Source organism: Lytechinus pictus, chromosome 1 (genome assembly GCF_037042905.1).
Source record: "Lytechinus pictus isolate F3 Inbred chromosome 1, Lp3.0, whole genome shotgun sequence".
Lineage (NCBI taxonomy): Eukaryota > Metazoa > Echinodermata > Echinoidea > Temnopleuroida > Toxopneustidae > Lytechinus > Lytechinus pictus.
Genome location: NC_087245.1, coordinates 42,765,001 through 42,787,065, shown reverse-complemented (window position 1 = coordinate 42,787,065; position 22,065 = coordinate 42,765,001). Strand labels below are relative to the sequence as shown.

Here is a 22,065-nt window from a genome sequence, read left to right as displayed (position 1 = left end):
TACTTGTCCAGCTCAAACAAAAGTTAAATGGCCTGAAATAAGACTAACCATACCAATTTCGGTCAGTTCACTCACGGATTTCCGTGAGTTCACTGCGAGGAAAAGCGGAACTGCATTGAGGATCATAATAATTGAAATGAAATACAAAATAGCAGTTTAGCCTCCCAAAGGCCCGAATTATGAAAGAGTATGAACATGACATTATTTCTATCATTTAAATATTGATATTATACGAATATTTAGTCTATTTTTAATGAATTAATTTAATCAATAAAGTCATGTGATCTTTACTTACGCCTGTCCGGCATACTTTGCGCGCGGATGAATCACTCTCATGTGCCATGTTCGTTTTGTGATGAAATGCTATCTTCATTTAGATATAAACATATGGAAAGTGTTCTATTTATTCGTAATCCTATAATGTTAGTCCTGTACTTTGTCGTAAAAAGGGTAACCTGGACTTATTGCACCTTCCTATGTTATCATATAGAATAAAAGTGATATACAAACAAAAACAGACCCCCCCCCCCAAAAAAAAAAAAAAAAAAAAAAAAACAGTGATTTAATACCTTTCGTGTTTGCTGTTGTCTTAGCGCCTTGAGCATTAAGTGGAAAAGATGCTTTATAATTCTTATGTATTATTCTTATTAGAAGTAGTAGTATTGTTGCTGTTATTATTATTATCATTAATGTTTTTATTATTATCATTATTATTGTAATTATTTTGTTATTATAGTACCGAATGAATTTGTTTTGCATAGAATTCCAACATTTTTTATTTATTACCAAAATCAATGTTCGTTCTTTATGGGTCATTTTCAGGGTAGCAGCAGGGTGAAATTATGAATATGAAGCCCTGCTCAAAACAAAAATCTGTTACCACTCGCATTTTTTTTTACTCATTAGGATCAAAGAAGTGTAAAAAGGGAATAATTTGGAATTTAATGCATTACAACTGTCTCCGATTCTTTCAGCCATTTTGTCATTGTTTTATTTTCTCGCTCTTCCAAAACGTGGTCATTTGCTCGTTCCGTGAAAAAAATCATTCTTTTGAGTGGTGTTACAAAGAAAAAAGGGTAAAAATATTGACTTTCGATGCACTTCCTTATCTGCCATTGTCAGAATTCGACTATGTACGTTTGCAAAAGTAGCTCTGTCAATTGGCATTTTAGGCATTTATGCCAATATACTCTCTCATTTGTGCATTGATGTGGGTTTAGGGGACAGGTGCCCATTCTCCCACCAATTTCACAAACGTGGTGATTTTGGTGTAGAGCATTGTGCTGTATTTTTCATCATCGTATTTGTCATCATTTTCCCGTTGATATCATGCCGATTTGACAATTCTGCACGATAAATCTTAACAATATCGGTTTGAAAAACGGATTCCATATTTTCTCTTTAGTCATCTTAATATGGCGTAGATTTGGTTTCCTCTAAAGAATGGTAGCATTTCCATGATTTTACACTGTAAAAACTGTGGTGTTAAAACTGACACCAGTTGGTGTCTATAGAGGACCACACCCTGAGGTGTTAAACTACACCCTCGATATTGAATATAACACCAAAGAGTGTAAATATAACAACAAAAGGTTTTGTAATAACACCTATAGGTGATAAACTAACACTGTAAATTTAACACCAGTGTTAAATAACTGGTGTGGTTCTCTATGTACGCCGATTAACACCACAGTTTTTGCTGTGTATAAAAGTGGGATGTTTCATTCGTTGCTTGTACCCACCATCCCGTGACGATCAGCCGCACAATTTTTTTTCATTTTCAGTATTCTCTCGCTAAGGCAAATAACCAGTGAAACTAATTTTACATTTTTATGCATTTTTGTTACTAGTCAATCATAATTTATAATCAGATCTAGAAATATAAAATAATTTTTATATGAATACGATATAGTGCATATGTGATGTCATAGCCTTTTTCAATCATAATATCAGTTGTGTTTGCATATAACGGTTCAGAGAAATAATTAAACAAAAACAGGTGCAAATTTTGCATCCATCAAAATTGATGCAACGTTGGAATCTCCCGGGTTTTTTTTGTACAATTTTGCACCTTTGTAAGAAACGTTTTGTACCTATAAGGGCGCAGAAACTAAATTTTGCACTTTTTAGGGTGCTGAGTATCACCTTCTTAAAATATGCAAATTTGTACCTTTTGACAGAAAAAATATTGCACCTAAAGAGAGGAAAAGTTGCCATTTTTAGGGTGCAAGGCAGGCATTTCCGGCTGCAAATAGGAATGAATAAAAAGTTGCATTTTTGTCCTTTCTTTGTACTCGGGTGCAAGATTTCAGCCACCCACCCCCCCCCCCCCCAAAAAAAAAATAGAATAGATTAAGAAGATAAATTAATTAGTTGATTATTAAGTAATTTAATTAATTAAACTAGAATCTACCAACGTCTTGTTTAAGGTGCAAATTTGTGTGTTTTGTTTTCAAAGTACGCATGGGGAGATATAGAGTTTTGTGTTTAGGGTGTGTAAGTGAAGGTGTGTATGGATGTGTGTAAATCCTTTTCTGTACTTTATTCTGCCACCCCCCCCCCCCTTTCTCTTACTCTGTCTCACGATTATCCGATTACATGTGTTGGGCATCGTAGGGGTTGAATGAAAAAAAAAACGGTAGCCCGTGCAAAAATCATACAGATAATACGATGCCACTGCACCGATCGTACGTTGCCCTGACACTGTGTGGCAACGCTGCACTGAGCATGCGATGATCCGCACTGACGTACGATACCCCCTGTGTCACGATCTTGTCCTAGTATCCTATAATGATCACGATTCCGCCTAAAAATCGTACGATCTTAGTATGCCACCCTAAATAAATCATACCAAGATGCGATCAAATTACGGGCACCCTGCGTAAATCGTGCGGCATAAGTATGGAAAGGTTGTGTTAAATGATGAAATTGTGGAGAGTGTGTAAGCATGTACGGGATAACAAATTCTATATTTTTTATTCTACATATTGAATAAGGTTGCATGATTTTTTATATTATAAATATGATTTGAAAATCATAGGATCATTATTTCGTATGAGTTTGGCGACCGGTGAGTAATTTAGTTTGTTTGAAACATCTATATAAACTAGTTAACTCACAGAAAATATACGCATGAAATGGTTGATACATTATGACATAATTTTGACTGCTACTATGTGACGAAAATATATATTAAATGCAGAGTAAAGGAAATGGAAGCATCCACTGAAAAGCAGGGCTTGTTTAGTGTCAATCCCTCAAAGAATTATTGTGATGGATAGGTTGCAGATATCAGAGAAGTATATACAGTGCGTATCAGTAAAAAAAAAAACACTTTGAAAAGGTCCTGGCAATTTCAATATTTACAACGCAATATGAGGATAATTTTGTCACATAAATTCTTGGGCTCCGGTCTCTTCTATCAGATGCCAGTATGGTTTTTGCTCAAATATTATGCTTGAATGAGCACCAAATGTTGAAAATCTCGCAGATATATGTTTGCGCAAAAATGTCAATTTTCACTCTTTCATTTCAAAGAATAAGGCAATAAAACAAATTGACCATGGCGTACATTTCATAGTTTTTTTGCATTTTCTTTCTACGAAATTAAAAAGGATACCTACCAACATGTTTTAACAACTTTGCTTCCGAAATCAACATTTTTGCAGGCAGAGAATGTTCAAACTAGAATATTTGAACTTCATTTTCGCAGGGCACGTACTTAATTACCCCTAGAAGAAACGTACTGGCGGTTGCAGATACACTGGTAATACCAAGGGTAAGGCTACAGATTGCAATCCATGTCCACTTTGTTCACATGGCTGTCATTGTTATTTTGTCTTTACCATCATTTGTTTTAGGACCAGTGTTATTAAATTCGAATATGGCATTGCTGCTGACTTTTGAACACGTGAAGACATTGCGAAGGGCCTTGCGGAATCGGGGATACCGGAGGGTATAGACAATTGGATTGGCGCAAGAGTTATAGAATGCCAATAGGACCAGGATCCTATCGACAGGACCGTATAGATACAACGGGTCTAAGATGCGAATATTATAGAGGAAATATGCTATCGTGTTCGGTCCCCAACAGATGGCATAAATAATGACAACGAGGATAAGCATATACAAAACTCGTTTCCTTGCATGGAGAAGATTCAAAGATGCCGTTGACTGTCCGTTGAATTCACCTGGCAATGTACTTCTGAATCGCTTGAACTGTCGATGCAGTTTGCGCGCTGCAGTGACATTGGTCACTAACATGACAGAGATTGGGATTATATAACATACCAGGGCGGTCATTACACCGATGATGATCTGACTCGTGTACGTCATGAATTCCACTTTGCATTGATTGGATTCGTCGCTCACGTGCATTGTTAGTGGGATGAAGAGATTCACCACTAAGGACAGTCCCCAGATGGAGATGATGCCTTCATTAATGTGCCTCCGATTCCTGAAACGAGCGAATTGGATCGGATAGACAATGGCGACAAAACGCTCGACAGAGATCGCCATGAGTGTCAAGGTCGATGTAAAGATGCACAACCAAACCAGAAAAGATGTAAAGACGATCTTACAGTACAACTTACCTAAGAGCGTCGAAGGCACCCGAGTTGCACGGGGCAGCGGAATGAGAAACAAAGAACTTAAGAAATCGGCAGCCGCAAGGTTTCCGATAAAAGTATCTGCAGAGCTACCTGTATGGCGTCTTTGAAAGAGGACCAACATTACGAGGAAGTTCCCTACCAAGCCAAGTATTACGGAGATCATTTGGAGACTAAGCCACCAAGAAAATATGACCGGGTCCCAAATCCAAGCATCATCGGTGAGATTTCTTGGAGCAGCAGACACATTTTCGGTCGACCAAGCAGGAGTCCCTTGTTCGGCCAAAATAGTCCCTTCAGACGTATTCGACAAAGAATCAGTTGGTAAGTTCAGAGATGACGCTGATGGTGATGATGATGATTGTGAAAACGATGGTGGTGTCGCCGATGATGATGATGATGATGATGATGATAATGATGATGAGGAATTCAGAGTTATTCTTTCAGAAGATGGCGTATTCCCATGTAATGTTTCGGATGATCCCGAGACGGTTTTTAGAGATATTGTTATTTCTGTAGGAACAGAACTATTCGAAGAATTTTCTTTCTCTGAATCCGTGGTCCATCTTTGAGCGTGATATGGGGATGAAAATGTAAACAATGCAATAAACAACATGGATATTATCCTCGACATCGCTGGATTCTCTACATGAAATCACAAAGTATGTCTTTGCATCAGTGCCTGCATGTAAAGAGGAAGGAGAAATGTTCCATTAAAGTTTAACTTGTTTTGGGGAATTTCACTTAGGTGAGTATTATCAGGACAATGACATGGATCATAATTCATGTAATTCGGGTCCTTTTATTTCTCAATTTCTATCCCAGAAACCAAAATTACTTCTTTGCAATATCAGTTTGCTTTAAAATAGATTCGCTTCAACGTTAGATCGGGAATAGCGAAAATTAATGTGGTAAGATAACGTTGTTTTAAGGATTTAATAATAAGTGAAAACAATAAATCGGCAAAGAAAGAAAGCAACAGAATTGTTAGAAAAGTCAATCACGGCTTCTATCAACAAACGTATAAGACTTACGATATCAACGCCAATCTTGAGTGAAACGATAGCGGAGGAAAGGATCAGAGAAAACGGATCTTGAATAGAATTGTTTTTTAATTTGTCTGAGTATAATGATCTCAATTTTCAGTTAATTGCTACGACGTTTTACGATATTCAAATTCAGCGCATCTCAAAAGCCTGACCAATTGTCCTCAATTTCGACGTACATGCCTTTACTTTCTGTCACTAGATGCTTCTCACAATATCCTCTCTCATGATTAAACTTAGACTTTCAATTACGCTACCTCTCATCGAGAGATTTCCGTTTCTGAAATATGATTGGACACAAATCTCACCTTAAATATGTAAAGCTTTCCTGTTGTACGCTAAAATGTATACATGGCAACACGATCGCCTATAAAGAGAGGGCGGGTGGAGTAAGCGATAGCATCACGATCATGATGCACGCTATCCTCTTTTTAGGTACACGATGATTATTATTGTAACCAAAATATTGCCTGGAGTCAATGTATAAATCATCGATCCGGTAACGTGATTTTTAATACAAATTGTTGCAACCTAACTGATAAAGTTTCCTTGACTTTCTACCTTCATTAATGAATACATGAATGAATTCTGTCAAACAGCGATGGTAATGAATTGATAACTCATTTAAAATTATTGAATTATCCCGGTACTAATTCCAATTTTCTTTCGTAATTAATGTATTCATGAAAGCGTGACTTTAGAATCAATTATTAAATGTCAAATATATAAAGCCATTGAGTATCTTGTGAAAAACAAGAAGTTCCCTACCTTAACCTTGTCGAATAAAAAAAAAATTATCATTCTGGTTGGTTCAAACAACTAGAAAACAGTACGTGCTTTTGAGTAAGTGTTCAATGTGTTGACTGAACTATGTGTATGCCAGTACAACAGTATACAATCATCGTAATTATTAATACATAGAGTTTAGCACATCATATAGAAACGATAATGAACCAATATGGAAGGAAAGTTTTTCAATGTCAATCTATAAAACCCTGATTAGAAATGAAAGGAAAAACGGAGATAATCTCGGCAATTGAACGTGCCAAATGCGATGTTATTTCATAAAAAGAAGAGGCAGGCTAATTAATACGGGGACAGAAATGAAATACTTGAATTCAACGCAGAGATTTCCGTTATTTTACCTAAGTATATACCATATGAAGCTGCACTTAAACCAACCCATTACTACCCTGACTACATGCCCCGAGTGACTGTTAATTACTTAATGTAAAATAAATTTATTAGTAGGGTTTCCAATCAACTCTCTAAACCTTTTATAGGGGTTTTTCCTAAATTATTGCGATGACGTGAATATTAGGATAATCTTTTAATATGAAAAGTTATAGGGTTGTTGCACCCAAGGATAACTGTAATGCATTTTAAATTAAGTAAAATGAAAATAAACACCAGGAAAATGTTAGGGTAAGTCAAAAATGGTGATTTGAAAACAGGATAGTGAGGTAGACAGTGGTGTATCCAGGTGGGGGGGGGGCAAGGGGCATGTGCCCCGAGGGTCACTTTCAAGGGGCGCAAACATACGGAATGAGATGGGGAAGAACAAAAAGTATGCATAAAAGTAATGAAAGGAGAAAATACCCTAAATGTTGTTAAAAATAAGAATACAACAACCAAAGAAGGCGAATGGTAGACTATTAGAAATGGGCTCTATTAATTTGTGAGTAACCAATTCTAAACAGTATTGTGTTGAATAGAATAGAATAGAATGTATTGTTGAACATGATGATAAGAATATTAAGAATTAAGGGTGCATCGATTAAGTATCAATGAGAAATTCAAATTAGTCGATGTATTGAGACTACTTTTTCTCAACCTTGTTTCTAAAAGATTGCTAAATAAGATTCGTCTCGGAAATAATAGTTTTACCCAGACTTTCATCAAGACAGCATATTATCTTTGTTAACAATCAATTATTCACATTTCTGTCATCTAATACATATCTCTATCTACTAATATATATATATATATATATATATATATATATATATATATATATATATAGTTATATATATGTAGGTCTATGTATACATCTATACATCTATCTATGTGTGTGTGTGTGTGTGTGTAAACGTATCTATCCGTTTATTTACCTATCTACCTATCCATACATCTATCTATAAAAATAGAAATAGTCTGCTTCGGCATATGGAATAAAGTAATCACAAAAGGTTTAGTAAATGCCGTGGAAATAAAATCGTTGATTTTAAAAGGAGCATAGCACTGACGAAGAGTGTGACTTTACCTTTCATTTTTTAGAGCTATGCTCCTTTTAAAATCAACGATTTTATTTCCACGGCATTTACTAAACCTTTTTTGATTACTTCATATATCTATTATCTACATGCCAACCTACATATAGACCTCTATATATCTATCTATCTATCTATCTATCTATCTACCTCCTTACGTACCTACCTTTTCATCTATCTTTCTACCTGTCTATACGTCTTCTAAAACAAAATAAGTAAATCTGTGTCAACCGAAATTGTATACTGCACGATAAAATTACAATTTTAATGCATCAAAGCTTTGTGACATCAATCACCATTACTATAACTGTCAGCATATTCTTTAGGCTCTAATATCGATCATTTCGTTTGTTTTATTATCAAAGCTCTTAGTTTATACCAGTTGTGTCTAGGGTGATTATTATCTATCATGTCTATGAATATTCTTAACAGTCGCAAGAAAAAAGGCAACAGCTCCATCAAACATGGCTCTGTTTCGGAATATACTGTGAAGAAAATAATTTCTTACATGATGTTACATACACCTTCAGGCCACGACGAACGGGACTGTGTATTAATGACTTATTTATTTATTTATTTATTTTGTTTTATTTATTTTATACTGCAGGGTAGGCCTGTTCAGTTCTTAAAACTGCTTTACAAAGGCGCCCTGCAGTTTAAAATACATGTCAAGATAACTATGAACAACAACAACAACAACAACAAACAACATCAAAAATACAAAATACAAAATATCTAACATCAGAAACAATTAACACCAAAATATAGAGTGGGAAGTGACAATCTAAACATACATAGCATTGTAAATCAATGGGATATCATTTCGCTCTTTATCAATTCGTATGAAAGGCTTTGCATAATTTTTTTAAAACTAACAAGGAGGTACAAACTTGTAAATTTGAAGGAAGTGCATTAAATAATATGGGTCCGACATATGCGAAAGATTTTCTTTTATGTTCAATTCTAGCTTTGGGAAGCTGAAGGGGGCATCGTAAAGAATACCGTGTCCTGTATTTCACGGGCCGTTTACATACTAAAGGTTTTAAATAATTTGGAACTAAATCATTCATTATTTTATATACAAGAACGCAATACTGATATTTTATACGCTGATCTACTGATTGCCACTTCAGTGACTGCAACAAAGAAATTTGTGATGTATTATATCTTTTTTCAAAAGCATTCTGGCATATTTATTTTGAAGTTTTTGTATCTTATCTAAATGTATTTTTGCACTGCTTCCCCAAGATGTAATACAGTAATCAATGTAAGGTAAAATCATAGAAAAGTACAGCTTCTTCATGATATCAAAGGACAGTAAGTGCTTAATCCGCCTTACACAACCTATTGCCCGAGATATTTTACAAACGATATTAGTAATATGTTCGCACCAAGTCAAGCCCGGATCGAGCATGACACCTAAGTATTTAATCTTTTTTTACATTTTCTAATTGTATGTTCCTGAATTTCACTGACAAATGAGCACCCCTCAACTTTTTCTTTTGACCAAATACCATGGCTTTCGTTTTTTGCGGGTGTAAATGCATATTATTTAAGTCTAGCCATTTATTTATTGAATCAAAATCATCTTGCAAATACTTTTGTACCTCCTTAATTGATTCACCGTGATTAAAAATTGCGGTATCATCAGCATAAAGAGACATTTTAGAATGTACATGCAATTTCAAATTACACATGTCATTAATAAAAATACAAAATATCAACGGACCCAGTATAGATCATTGTGGGACACCTGATTTTATCTTCAAAAATTCACTGTGACAACTGTTAATCATTACAAATTGCCTTCTGTCTGTTAAATACGATTCCATCCAGTTGTATTCATTGCCAGTAATACCATAGTACTTAAGTTTTGCAAGTATAAAATTGTGAGGAATAACAGCAAAAGCTTTGCGTGAGTCCAAGAAAATACCACCAGTAACATGTTTTCGGTCCATTTTATCATACAAAAAGTCTGTAATCTCAGTTAGACAAGTGGCAGTAGAATAAGACGGTCTGAAGCCAGACTGACAATTTGCAAGTAGATCATTTACATTTAAGTACTTATACAATTGATCATGTATTGCTCTCTCTAGTATTTTGGACAGGACTGGAAGCACAGAAATTGGTCTATAATTGTCAATATCAAATGATCCTCCCTTATGTACAGGAGTAATTCTTGCTGTTTTAAAATCTTCTGGAATAACACTAGTTTGTAAAGTTGCATTAAATAAATGGGTTAAAGGGCCAGCTATACTCTCTGCTGCCAGCTTAAGAAAATTAGGGTGAATGCCATCTACTCCGACCGCTTTCGAACAATCAATATGTAATAGTTCTTTCAAAACATACTCCTTTTTGATTGCATAAAATTTAAATTCACAATCTGGAATAAACAGAGTTTGTAAATTGTTTAATAAATCTTTCGAGAAATTACCCGAAGCGGCTTGTAACCTTGAGCCGACTTCATTAAAGGCTTTGTTTAGAACGTGAGTTATTTCATTGTTAGATATTTGATCATTATCAATTGTTAATTTAACATCATGACTCGTGGTTTTATTTTTCTTAGGTATAAGCTTCGATAAAATGTTCCAGTTCTTTTTTATGTCATTTTCGCAGTCCTTAAATTTGTCCTGATAATACTTCTTTTTCAAATTTTTAATCAAGTTATTAGCTCTGTTACGGGAAAACTGAAATTTATTCCACCAATAAATTAATCTTGTTTTTCTAAATTGCTTTCGATAATAATCCCTTTCGCGTGCTAACACCAAAAAATCATCATTTATCCAAGGTACCCCTCTTTGTTTTTGCCGCACTGATATCACGGGGGCATGCCTGTCACAAATGTCCAGGAGTGTGTTTTTAAAGTAGTGCCACAATTTTTCAACGTCAGTCCCACAGGAATAAAACTCATGCCAATCAACTTTCCTTACATCATCTTTAAATTTCTCACTGTCAAAGTACTTGAATGAACGACATTTAGTTATTTTCGGAGAAAGGGATTGATGTTTCCCTTTAATTGCAGTAAAAATCACAGAGTGATCACTAAGTCCAGCTGACTGCACTCCTGACTTAATAATATTGTCAACAAGTGCATCAGAAATACATACCAAATCGATTACTGACTGGCTATGTGGTGAAATTCTAGTGGGTTCGGATATAACCTGTGTCATTTGCATTGTAGTAAGGAGACTGGAAACTTTTCTAGAAAGATTATTTATGGTTTGCATATTACAGTTAAAATCACCAAGAAGGATGACGTTGTTTGTAACTGTATACAATTTCTCAAGATTACTTTCAAGACTGTCAAAAAATCTAAATAATTATCCGGTTTTCTATACAATATACAAATAAATAATGAGCTACTATTGCTACGTTGCAACTCCAACCAAATTATTTCTAAGGCAACAGATTCAAGATCCAATCTCCTTATATACGATAATTTTTTTTTATATAAAACATCCCACTCCACCTCCATGAGTACATCTATCCTTCCTCTCAAACGTATAACCTTTAACAGAAATCAAGCTATCAGAATGTTCCTTTGTTAACCATGTTTCTGACACTCCTAGTAGATCATAAGGGTTATTATTCAGCCAACATTGTAAATCAGCAACTTTATTAACAATGCTTCTGACATTAAGATGAGCTAATTTTATACCTTTAATATCTTTTAGAGCAAAATCATTAGTTTCGGTTGACCTATCATCATGTGCGTCGACAGAAATATTGTACAGTTATACACGACTTCAGTAGATAGATCAGGATCATTCCAAAAAGGTAATACACTTTGGAAAATACATTTCGGGCACTGCCAATTTTCAAACAGTTCATCTGAATCATAGGTCTCTCTTGAGACCCCGCCACAAACTATATGCACCCACTGTGAACATACAGTGCATAACAAAGCCTTTTGATTTATTTTAACAGATTTATTACAAATTGAACATGGGTATTTATTTAATCATTAAATCTTATGTTGAAATTAGGTTGAGATTTTACTTCCTCCACTCTAAGCAATTTATATACATTAATCATTTTGATTATCAAATATATATACATGAAAAACCCGAATATGTTAAAAATAGCAACAGCAACAATAACAATAAAATGTAAATTGTCACACTTCAAAACAAGTGAAAAGTATTAAGTGTAAGTAATGAATGTAATTTCATACAAATATATACTCAAAGCAATTTATATACATTAATCATTTTGATTATCAAATATATATACATGAAAAACCCGAATATGTGAAAAATAGCAACAGCAACAATAACAATAAAATGTAAATTGTCACACTTCAAAACAAGTGAAAAGTATTAAGTGTAAGTAATGAATGTAATTTCATACAAATATTCAATAAAATAAGAACCAAGTTCTAGTGATTAACGTTAAAAAACAAATCGTATATTTAATAGTGCAAATAATGACTTTCATAATGTAACATTTCACCTTTTAATGAGGGAATAATCACATAATTTTGGTTGATCAAATGTTTTTTGTTATATCTTATAAAATAGATTATCAGGGTTTCCTATATGTTGCGCTTATAGCACGTACACATTAAACAAAAAATGCGCTCTTCAATAGCTACACAATCAACTCCTTGTGCAACTTTGAACCCTTGGGGGGTTCTTTATAGTTATCATGATTGTACATTGTACGCCCTAAAATGTTGTACCACCCTCTAAGGAAGGTGCAAATTTGCATCCGTTTGACCGGAAAATCGTCTGCATCTTTAAAGATACAATTGTGCACCATTTATGGTGCAATCAAACAAGTGCAATCAGTACAAAAAGGTTCAAGTCTTAACATCCATTTAATATGTTTGGGTTTTTTTTAGTATGTAGGACCAGAATCCCTTTGGATTTGAATGAAAATTCCAACAACTTCGTATGAAAACGTGTTTAAGTGGGGTTTTTCTGTAACATTGATTTTATACCCTGTTTTAAATGCAGAATTTTTTAGGAAGTTGGATACGGAGCGATAAATAGGATGTTTGAATAGGAAACGAGAAGAGAGAGAGAGAAGGAGAGAGTGGTTCGTTGAGTGTCAAGTAGTAAAAACCTGGCAAAAACCTTTTTTTCATGTTTACAGGGAAAATGTTCTATGGGTGAGTATTGTAACAAAACTGCCTATTTAGAGTCTGGTAGTAGACTACCTCTGTTATTCTTCTCTCTCTCTCTCTCTGTCTATCTCTCTCCTACTATCCCCATCTTCCCTATGCACAGTAGTGCAGTCTCTCTGTGTACACTACATGTGTGTATCTTTATGTAAGAGTGCCTTGTGCACTCATGTGTTTAGGGACTCCCCTACACTTACACTTGAAGGAGGGGGTTAGTTAGTTGAAGTTTGGCCCTCGATGGGTGCAGTTGTTGTGTAGCTCTCGTACTGTGAGGAGTGGTTGTAGTTTGGCTCCTGTATCATGTGTATTGTTTCGCTCTAGCTCTGAAGTCAGAAGATAATCGATTGGGAGCAGATATTTGTGCAACCATTGCTCCAGTTTAGTGTTAATAAAGGCCAAGACCAAGACTTGAAGGTAAATTCAAATTGAGTTGATTCTTATTTTATTTCTAATTAAGTTAGTCAGATCGATGACCGGGAGCAGAGATTGTGAAAACGTGAGTAGACTGAGGAATGAGTGCACGTGAGAATGTGTTGAATCGCAATATATTTTTGTGGAAGAACCTGGTGAGCAAAGTTCGAAGGTGATTTCGGTTACAATTGGTGGCAGCGGTGGGATTTCAACACATTTTCCAGCATGAATTCTGTCAGTTTATTCAGTTTTCTATAAGCTCAGATATTGAAGCAAAATTTGTCCTGCTACCCGCACACATGTCCATTCAAATAGATGCCTATGTATGTGGCTCTGCATGAGTGAGGAAAGTAAACAATAGAGCAGGCTGTACGTGTCACACACAGTGAGCAGTGCAGATATTACTACATGAGCAAGTATTAACTTGTGAGCAATAGTCTACTCGTGAGCAAGACTCATGAGCAAAATTTATGAGCCAAACCCACATGAGCGTACTCGTGAGCAAGACTCATGAGCAAAATTTATGAGCCAAACCCACATGAGCAAAACCCACATGAGCGTACTCGTGAGCAAGACTCGTGAGCAAAATTTATGAGCCAAACCCACATGAGCAAATCTCACGAGCAATGAAACCATGCTCATAAAATCGTGCTCACGAGCAGTAGATCAATATATAGAATAATAGCGAGCGAATGTGCTCATAAATACACTGTAGTGGTTGCATAAGGCTTGCTCAATCAATGCTCGTGATAGTTTGGAAATAGAATGCATTGAAAATAGATAAAGATTTTCAACTTTTGTTGAATGAATATTGTTCAGTTGTATTTGATCAATTTAGTATAATATTAAAAGGAGATCATTTCCAAATTCAATCATCCATAAGCACATTCTGGATGTGTGAACTTAAGTAAACTTTGCTATTTGATACATACCTTATTTCATATAGAAATGGCAAAGAACATAAGTCAAAGGAGGGATATTGAGAAAGAATTAGATCAAATAAATGAGAAAATCAGTCAGTGTAGACTAGAAAAAGAGTTGTTGGAGTGGGAGAAGACAAAGGCAGAAGAAAACTCAGAGAAAATGGAAGGTGCTAGGGAAAACCTCAGAAATGTGGGGGAATTCTCAGAAACCCCGAGAAGACCTGAAGAGGCGATGCGGTCGCAATATCAGGACATTGAATCAGAGGTTAGATTCAAAGCTCCCAGAAATAGGTTTCATGAGGAAACAACTGGCTATGTTTCCGAGACAGAAACTATTCCAATTAGGAGGAATACTGCTTTTGCTCCTCATACTCCGAAGTTGCCTACAACAAATCCCTTCTCGTCTACACCCATTTGTCCCCATGACATTCACAGTGATGTAAATAAACAAATACCAAGAAATTCAGGATCAGGACTGACACCTGTCATGATGTCACATAATTTGACATCACCAAAAATGAAAAGACAGAGACCTCTCCTTGTACCCGACAGGTATAATGGTAAAACTTCATGGAGAGACTACCATCACCACTTTGAAGCATGTAAAGATGTGAATGGGTGGGAGGATGAAGAAGCAGCCTCCTATTTGATGGCAAGCTTACAGAATGAAGCACTACGGTGTGTAAGTGGTTTGAGTAGCACTGTAAGAAGCTCCTACCAGCAGCTGTCTCAGGTACTGAGACGAAGATTTGACTCCAGCCAACAGGCTGAGAATTATCTCATGGAATTGAGATACAGAAAGCAAGGACCTAGAGAGTCTTTGCAAGAGCTTGGTCAAGCTATACACGAACTGGCACTAAAGGCCTACCCTGAAATTCCATCAGTGCCCCGTGTAAGGCTTGAAAAGAATCACTTCATAGACGCAGTAGAAAGTCAATCCATTAGAGAGGGCATTCACCGAGCTCGACCGTCTACATTGGATGAAGCGGTTCAAGCTGCACTTGAAACTGAAAATTTTGAAAGAGTCGAAATGCAGCGGACAAATGACAGGCTGAGGTCAGGACGACATGCAAGGGGTGTTGACAATGATGCCCGTCTACAACAAGTAGAAAGCATGCTAAATAATCAAATGCAGCACATGCAGACTCTCACAGAAATACTCCAGAGAATGGAAGGGAGTCGAGCAGAGGCAGGCAACTCTCAGACCCCATCACCTCCCCCTCCTAGCCCTGCCAATTCGGGTCGTCGACAAAGGGCAGAAGATAGAGCCTGCTATAGGTGTGGAGAAGTTGGCCATTTATGTCGCCAATGCCCGCACCCAAGAAGGAGCAATACACAGTTGGGAAACGACAGACAGTCGGCCATGAGACCCGCAGGCAGGCTGGAAGACGAGGGTCAACAATTTCATCCAACTCAAACAGGAATGAACTACTAGCTCCAAATTATTCCTTCATGATCCCTAATAGGCTATCCAATGCCAAACAAGGCCTATATGTTACTGGGACACTTCGCTCCACAACCTGTCGGTTTCTGATCGATACAGGTTCGACTGACACTATCATTAGTGCCACCACTTACTACAGAATGACCAGAGAATCAAGGCCTGACCTAGAATCTTTCATGGAGAGAATCCAACAGGTCGATGGAAGTCCATTGAGTGTGCTAGGTACAGCATGGGTGGACCTTTGTATTGGTCGAACCGTTCATTCTGTCAAGGTCATTTTTGCAGACATCAAATGCCAAGGGATACTTGGTATGGATTTTTTGCTCCCAACACATAGTGTCTTGAACTTTCAGCGTCGCAGTCTCCACATACATGGTGAAGAGATAACCTGTACTACACAGAGTGGAGAACCTTTTGTTGGTCGGGTTGAAGTAGCATGTGCTACAATGGTGCCCACCGGACATGAAGCTATCATTCCGGGTAGAATATCCAACAAGAGCGATAACATGAAAGGAACTGCGATTGTAGAAGGCTTAGAACCCGAATGCAAGGTCACATCACATGGACTAATGGTTGCTAGGACTCTAGTTAATGCAGAGGAGGATATTATTCCGGTCCGAGTATTTAACTCAAGTGACTCACCATGTGATGTCGAAGAAGGTGTAACGCTTGGAATGATATCTACTGCAGAACTTAACCCTGTAGCAAATGAAGGTTCAAAGCCTAATGATCTCCAACCACATTTAGAGGATCTGTACGACCGTGCAATAATTAATGTGGATTCCCAGTATCATGAGCAAATAAAAATGTGTCTGATAGACTACGCAGACATATTTTCCAAGAACAGCCAGGATATTGGATGCACAAATATTGTGCAACATAGCATCAAGACTGGGGATGCAAAGCCCATAAGGCAGAAATCTAGGAGACATCCACAATGTAATCAACAGGAAATAGATAGACAGGTACAAGATCTACTTGACAGAGGGGTGATTGAACCATCAGAGAGCCCATGGGCGGCAAATATTGTTCTTGTTAAAAAGAAAGATGGTACCCAAAGACTATGTGTTGATTATCGCAATCTCAATGAAGTGACAATAAAGGATGCCTATCCTATTCCAAGGATAGATGAAACCCTTGACGCACTTAACTCTGCGAAATGGTTTTCAACACTTGATCTTTCTTCAGGTTACTGGCAAGTCAGTCTTGATGAAGATGCACAGGACAAGACATCATTCATTGTACGCAATGGTCTCTACAAGTGGAAGGTGATGCCATTTGGGTTAACAAATGCTCCTGCAACATTTGAACGCCTAATGGAAAAGGTACTCAAAGGTCTCCAGTGGGAGGTACTTTTGGTGTACCTTGATGACATCATCGTCTATGGACGCTCTGTGGAGGAAGAGATACAAAGACTGAGGCTGACATTCTCGAGACTGAGAGATGCTAACTTGAAGTTAAAGCCAAGTAAGTGTAATTTGTTTTGCAAATCAGTGACCTACTTAGGGCATGTGGTATCAGATGAGGGAGTGTTGACTGATCCAGCCAAGGTGCAAGCAATAGTAGACTGGCCTCAGCCGGGATGCAAAAAGGAGGTTCGAAGCTTCCTTGGCATAGCATCTTACTATAGGCGATTTGTAAAAGGGTTTGCAGAAATTGCAAGTCCCCTGCACAAACTCACGGCCAAATCAGCAAAGTTTGAATGGGATGAGAGCTGTGAACGCTCATTCCAAGAACTCAAACTGAGACTACAATCTGCACCTATCCTCACGTTTCCAACGCCAGATGATGAATTTGTACTGGACACTGATGCCAGCTCAGAGGCAGTTGGAGCAGTACTTTCTCAAGTACAGGGTGGTCAAGAAAAAGTAGTTGCATACTACAGCAGGAAACTTCACAAAGCCGAGAAGAATTATTGCGTAACTAGGCAAGAATTGTTAGCACTAGTAACTGCTTTGAAACAGTTCAGGCAATATCTGTACGGCAGGAAAGTGAAGGTCAGAACTGACCATGCATCGCTCAAATGGCTACTGAACTTCAAGGACCCAGAAGGCCAACTTGCACGTTGGTTGCAACAAATTGCCGAGTATGACTTACACATCGAACATAGACCAGGCCGAAATCACGGCAATGCCGATGGTTTATCTCGTATGAAATGCAAACAATGCGGAAGAGGGGATGCAATTCAAACTGATCATAGAGACAGTTCAACCCCTGACCCAGATGGAGAACACTCCAGCAGAGGCATTGCTTCTCAACCTTCCATGTCAAGCAAAAACATACGAGAGGCTCAACTATCTGACGAGACTATCCAATGGGTATTACTCGCAAAAGAGGACAATCAACCAAGGCCGGAATGGAAAGATATTGCCCAGAAGTCTGGAGCGGCTAAGACCTATTGGTCTAAGTGGAATCAGCTAGAAGTTGCTGATGGCATATTATGTCGTCGATGGGAATCAGATGATGGAAAGTCTATCAGAAAGCAAATAATCATGCCGGAGAAGCTCCGTAAGGACGCTGTGAGTGATGTGCATGATGGCCCACTAGGTGCACACCTAGGGCTGAGAAAAACACTGGCTAAGTTGAAGCTACGTTTTTACTGGTGTGGCATGATTGCCGATGCACGTTCTTTTCTAAGAAAGTGTGATTTGTGTGCAAGAAGGAAGAATCCTCCACGGCACCGGCGAGCTCCATTACAGCAAAGTAGAGTGGGAGTGCCAATGGAAAGAATAGCACTTGACTTGATGGGACCGTTGCCCAAAACAGATTCTGGAAATCGATGGATTCTGGTGGTAGGGGATTACCACACCAAATGGGTAGAAGCCTATGCTCTGCCTGATGCTAAGGCAAAGACCGTGGCAAGGAAACTTGTCGAGGAATTTATCAGTCGGTTTGGTGTCCCAAATGAAATCCACTCCGACCAGGGATCAAACTTTGAATCCAATCTATTCGCAGAAATGTGCGAACTACTTGGAATAAACAAGACTAGGACAACACCATACAATCCCAAGTCAGATGGCATGATTGAGCGGTTCAATAGGACCCTCATCAATATGGTCGCCATCTTACTGGAGGATGATACTACTCAAAAGACATGGGATGAACATCTGGCATTTGCCACAAGTGCCTATCGTTCCAGCCCACATGAATCAACAGGTGAAACTCCCAACATGCTCATGCTGGGTAGAGAAACCAAGCTCCCTATAGACCTCACAACTCGGACAATTGAAGAAGAACAACAACAAGATCCTGAAGACTATGCTCAAGAAATCAGGAAAAATATCCAAAAAGCACACCAAAGAGCACAGGCTTGCACTGGCAAAGCTGCCATACACCAAAAAGCCAACTATGACAGGAGGACTAGCACTCATGGGTTGTCCGAAGGACAATTTGTGTGGTTACATGATCCTTCAAAACGAAAAGGGATCTCTCCAAAACTCCAGCTACGCTGGAAAGGCCCATACCTGATCGTCACAAAGTTGTCTGATGTGATTTTCAGAATTCAGGCAAGCCCCCGATCTAAGCCCTCAGTGGTCCATGCTGACCGACTGAAACCCTATGAGGGAGAAGAATTGCAAAAATGGACCTGGGGAAAGCCCAATGAGACAAATAATCCCAAAGTGTCTCAAGCAATGAATGACACTGAAACATTGCCAGAAACAAATGACACTGAAAGAGTGCTGGAAGCTAATGACCCAGAAATAGAACCAGAAAATGATGACTTTGTACTTACACAGTCAAATGATCAAAATTCTTCTCAATCACCCTCCAATAATGAGTCAAATCAGAAAAGACCAACACGAAATAGGCGAATGCCAAAATACTTAGAACAGTATCAAGTTCAATTTGATTGAAAACTGATATCAAAATGCTGATATTACAACGATGTTCTTTCTTTTGTCATTTATACAGATGGCTGAGAGAAGACAATGGCGGCATAAGGACTTGATCTGTCGCAAATGCGACAAAGAATGCAAGAACAGGAAAGAATTATTCCAACATTTGGAGGAAGAGCACTTTCATCCAAAACACCTACATAAGTGCCAGAGATGCTCATACCAGTCAACAAGAGGACACAATCTCAAGAGACACATGGAACTGGTTCACACAAGGAGGAACCGTTCCCCATCTCCAAATGCCACACCCATTCCGAAAATAAAATGCAAGCTGCCAGAGCGGATGCCCAGAACCGAGGTTCCAGCCAACCAACTAACGTCAAGCCCTGCCCTATCCCTATCGTGCTCTCCGACCTTCGATGGAGAAGTATTACCCACCATAAGAATCTCTGGTAAGCCTTTAGCGATGCTAAAGAGATCCTACGAGGAGATGGAGGACAATAGCTCCAGTTCTATTGACACCGATGATGACACTATCCCAGATGCCCCGGACCCAGTTGCGCCATTAGCGCAAACATCACTATCGTTTCCAACCTCGGACACAGAAGTACCCCCCAAGACTGCCCCAACAGAAGACACTATACTAGCCACCGTAGTTGAGAAGAAGACCACACGTTATTATATTGATGGAATTGTGATTCGACAAACTGATATTACCAACACTTACCCCGTATCGATACCAGCCTCATGGAATAAGGACGTTGTCTGCAATTATGGAATGCAGAAAGACTAATTTGTTGAGTTATATTTTGTTTTTGTAGTTGAGTATATGGTATATGTTATTTCTTGTGTGGAATTCTCCTTTCCTTTCTCTCTCCTTCCTTTCCTTCTTCTATCTCTCTTTTCTAAACTATTTTCTAGTCTGCTCTTGTCTATTCCTAACTCTAACTGATACTTTTTCTTTATCTTTCTATTCTGCGAAATTCATTGCTATGTGACATTTGTATTTGTTACCTCAATTCACTTTGCCTTGGTTTTGTCTGATTGGACTGGATATTTTAACTCATTTATCTGTGTAAGACTGTTAACTAGTTTTTGTAAGAAAAATGCAATTATATTTCACTTTGCCTTGTTTTATGCATCATTGCCAGCTGATAGTCAATCTTGCGGAAGATATGTCTTTTTAATATAACCTCAGATGCTGTTTATATTTTTGCAAAATGTATAAAGGTACATTATTACTGAACGTATTCTTGGATGTGCTAGGATATTGTCGTTTGTTGAAATTTAATGAAATGTATTCACCACTTATTGTTGTCTCTCTATCAGCTTTTTCTTATTTTCCTATCTCTCTGATTCTCCCTATGCCCTTCTTCATCCTTACTCTCATTCTTTTAATTATCTTCTTTCTCTTTTGTTTCATTCTGTATACTTCTCTTTCCTTTACTTTTCGACTAGCGTTTTCTCCAAGTATACTATTTTATGTTATGTTATCTTTAAGTTTGTTTACATTTTCTACTTGAAATAAGTTAAATTGGCTGATATATGATAATATCTCGTTATGTTATGCATTTATCTTATATGTTTTTATTTTTATATGTATGTGATGACTTTTTATGCATTTATTAAGCAATATCTCATATTTGAAATCATGTCTTTTGTTTGGAGTTTACATTCCAAGATAGTGCCTTGAAGAAACAGTATTCCTTATACCTCAGTACTGCCAGTACTAGTGTTTATACTTATGTTCAGATATATTTATGTATTTTATACTGTGTGTTTTTAGGAGCTAGTTTTATACTGAAGGAGTTATTTCATGAAGAGTTTGATCTTTACTAAGAGTACTGTTTTATGTGATTGATTCTTTTGCCAAATTTTACTTCGCTTTTACAGTTCTTTTGTTTAAATGATGCTTGATGAGTCTTATTTGATTTCTATGCTAATGTTTTGCTTAATAATGTTTTGAAGTAAGTTCAGAGATAGGACTTGATAGATTTCTACATTCCATTGTATGTTGTACATGTGTTAGGCAATTGTTAGCCTCTTTGTTTTATTTTCAAAGTTTGTTTTATACCTTCAACCTACAGTTTTGTTATTTTTGTTAACTAGGAAACGAGGACGTTTCAATCTAAGCAGGGGGTAATGTAACAAAACTGCCTATTTAGAGTTTGGTAGTAGACTACCTCTGTTATTCTTCTCTCTCTCTCTCTCTGTCTATCTCTCTCCTACTATCCCCATCTTCCCTATGCACAGTAGTGCAGTCTCTCTGTGTACACTACATGTGTGTATCTTTATGTAAGAGTGCCTTGTGCACTCATGTGTTTAGGGACTCCCCTACACTTACACTTGAAGGAGGGGGTTAGTTAGTTGAAGTTTGGCCCTCGATGGGTGCAGTTGTTGTGT

The 22,065-nt window shown here is 37.5% G+C and overlaps 3 protein-coding genes across 4 annotated transcripts in view; 2 read left to right on the top strand and 1 right to left on the bottom strand.

The window, feature by feature from the left end:
- Window positions 1–3,813: 3,813 nt before the first annotated feature.
- LOC129267597 (galanin receptor 2b-like) lies at window positions 3,814–4,518 on the bottom strand. Its single transcript, XM_054905248.2, has one exon. It carries the CDS (start codon window positions 4,516–4,518, stop codon window positions 3,814–3,816), a length of 705 nt encoding a protein of 234 aa, XP_054761223.2.
- An 8,857-nt stretch (window positions 4,519–13,375) lies between these two features.
- Window positions 13,376–20,553, top strand: LOC135155044 (uncharacterized). The gene is made up of 2 exons (XM_064103483.1): window positions 13,376–13,462; window positions 19,739–20,553. The coding sequence occupies exon 2, from the start codon at window positions 19,739–19,741 to the stop codon at window positions 20,453–20,455; it is 717 nt and encodes a 238-aa protein (XP_063959553.1). The 5' UTR covers window positions 13,376–13,462; the 3' UTR covers window positions 20,456–20,553.
- Window positions 20,554–21,916: 1,363 nt separating this feature from the next.
- LOC129263281 (MFS-type transporter SLC18B1-like) overlaps window positions 21,917–22,065 on the top strand; it is a 16,905-nt gene continuing 16,756 nt past the window's right edge. Inside the window, exon 1 of one of the 2 annotated variants that reach the window (XM_064103464.1) lies at window positions 21,917–22,065. This exon is cut by the window's right edge and continues 158 nt beyond it. The gene's annotated coding sequence lies outside the window, so the exon portion shown is untranslated. The other variant, XM_064103473.1, reaches the window with a different exon arrangement.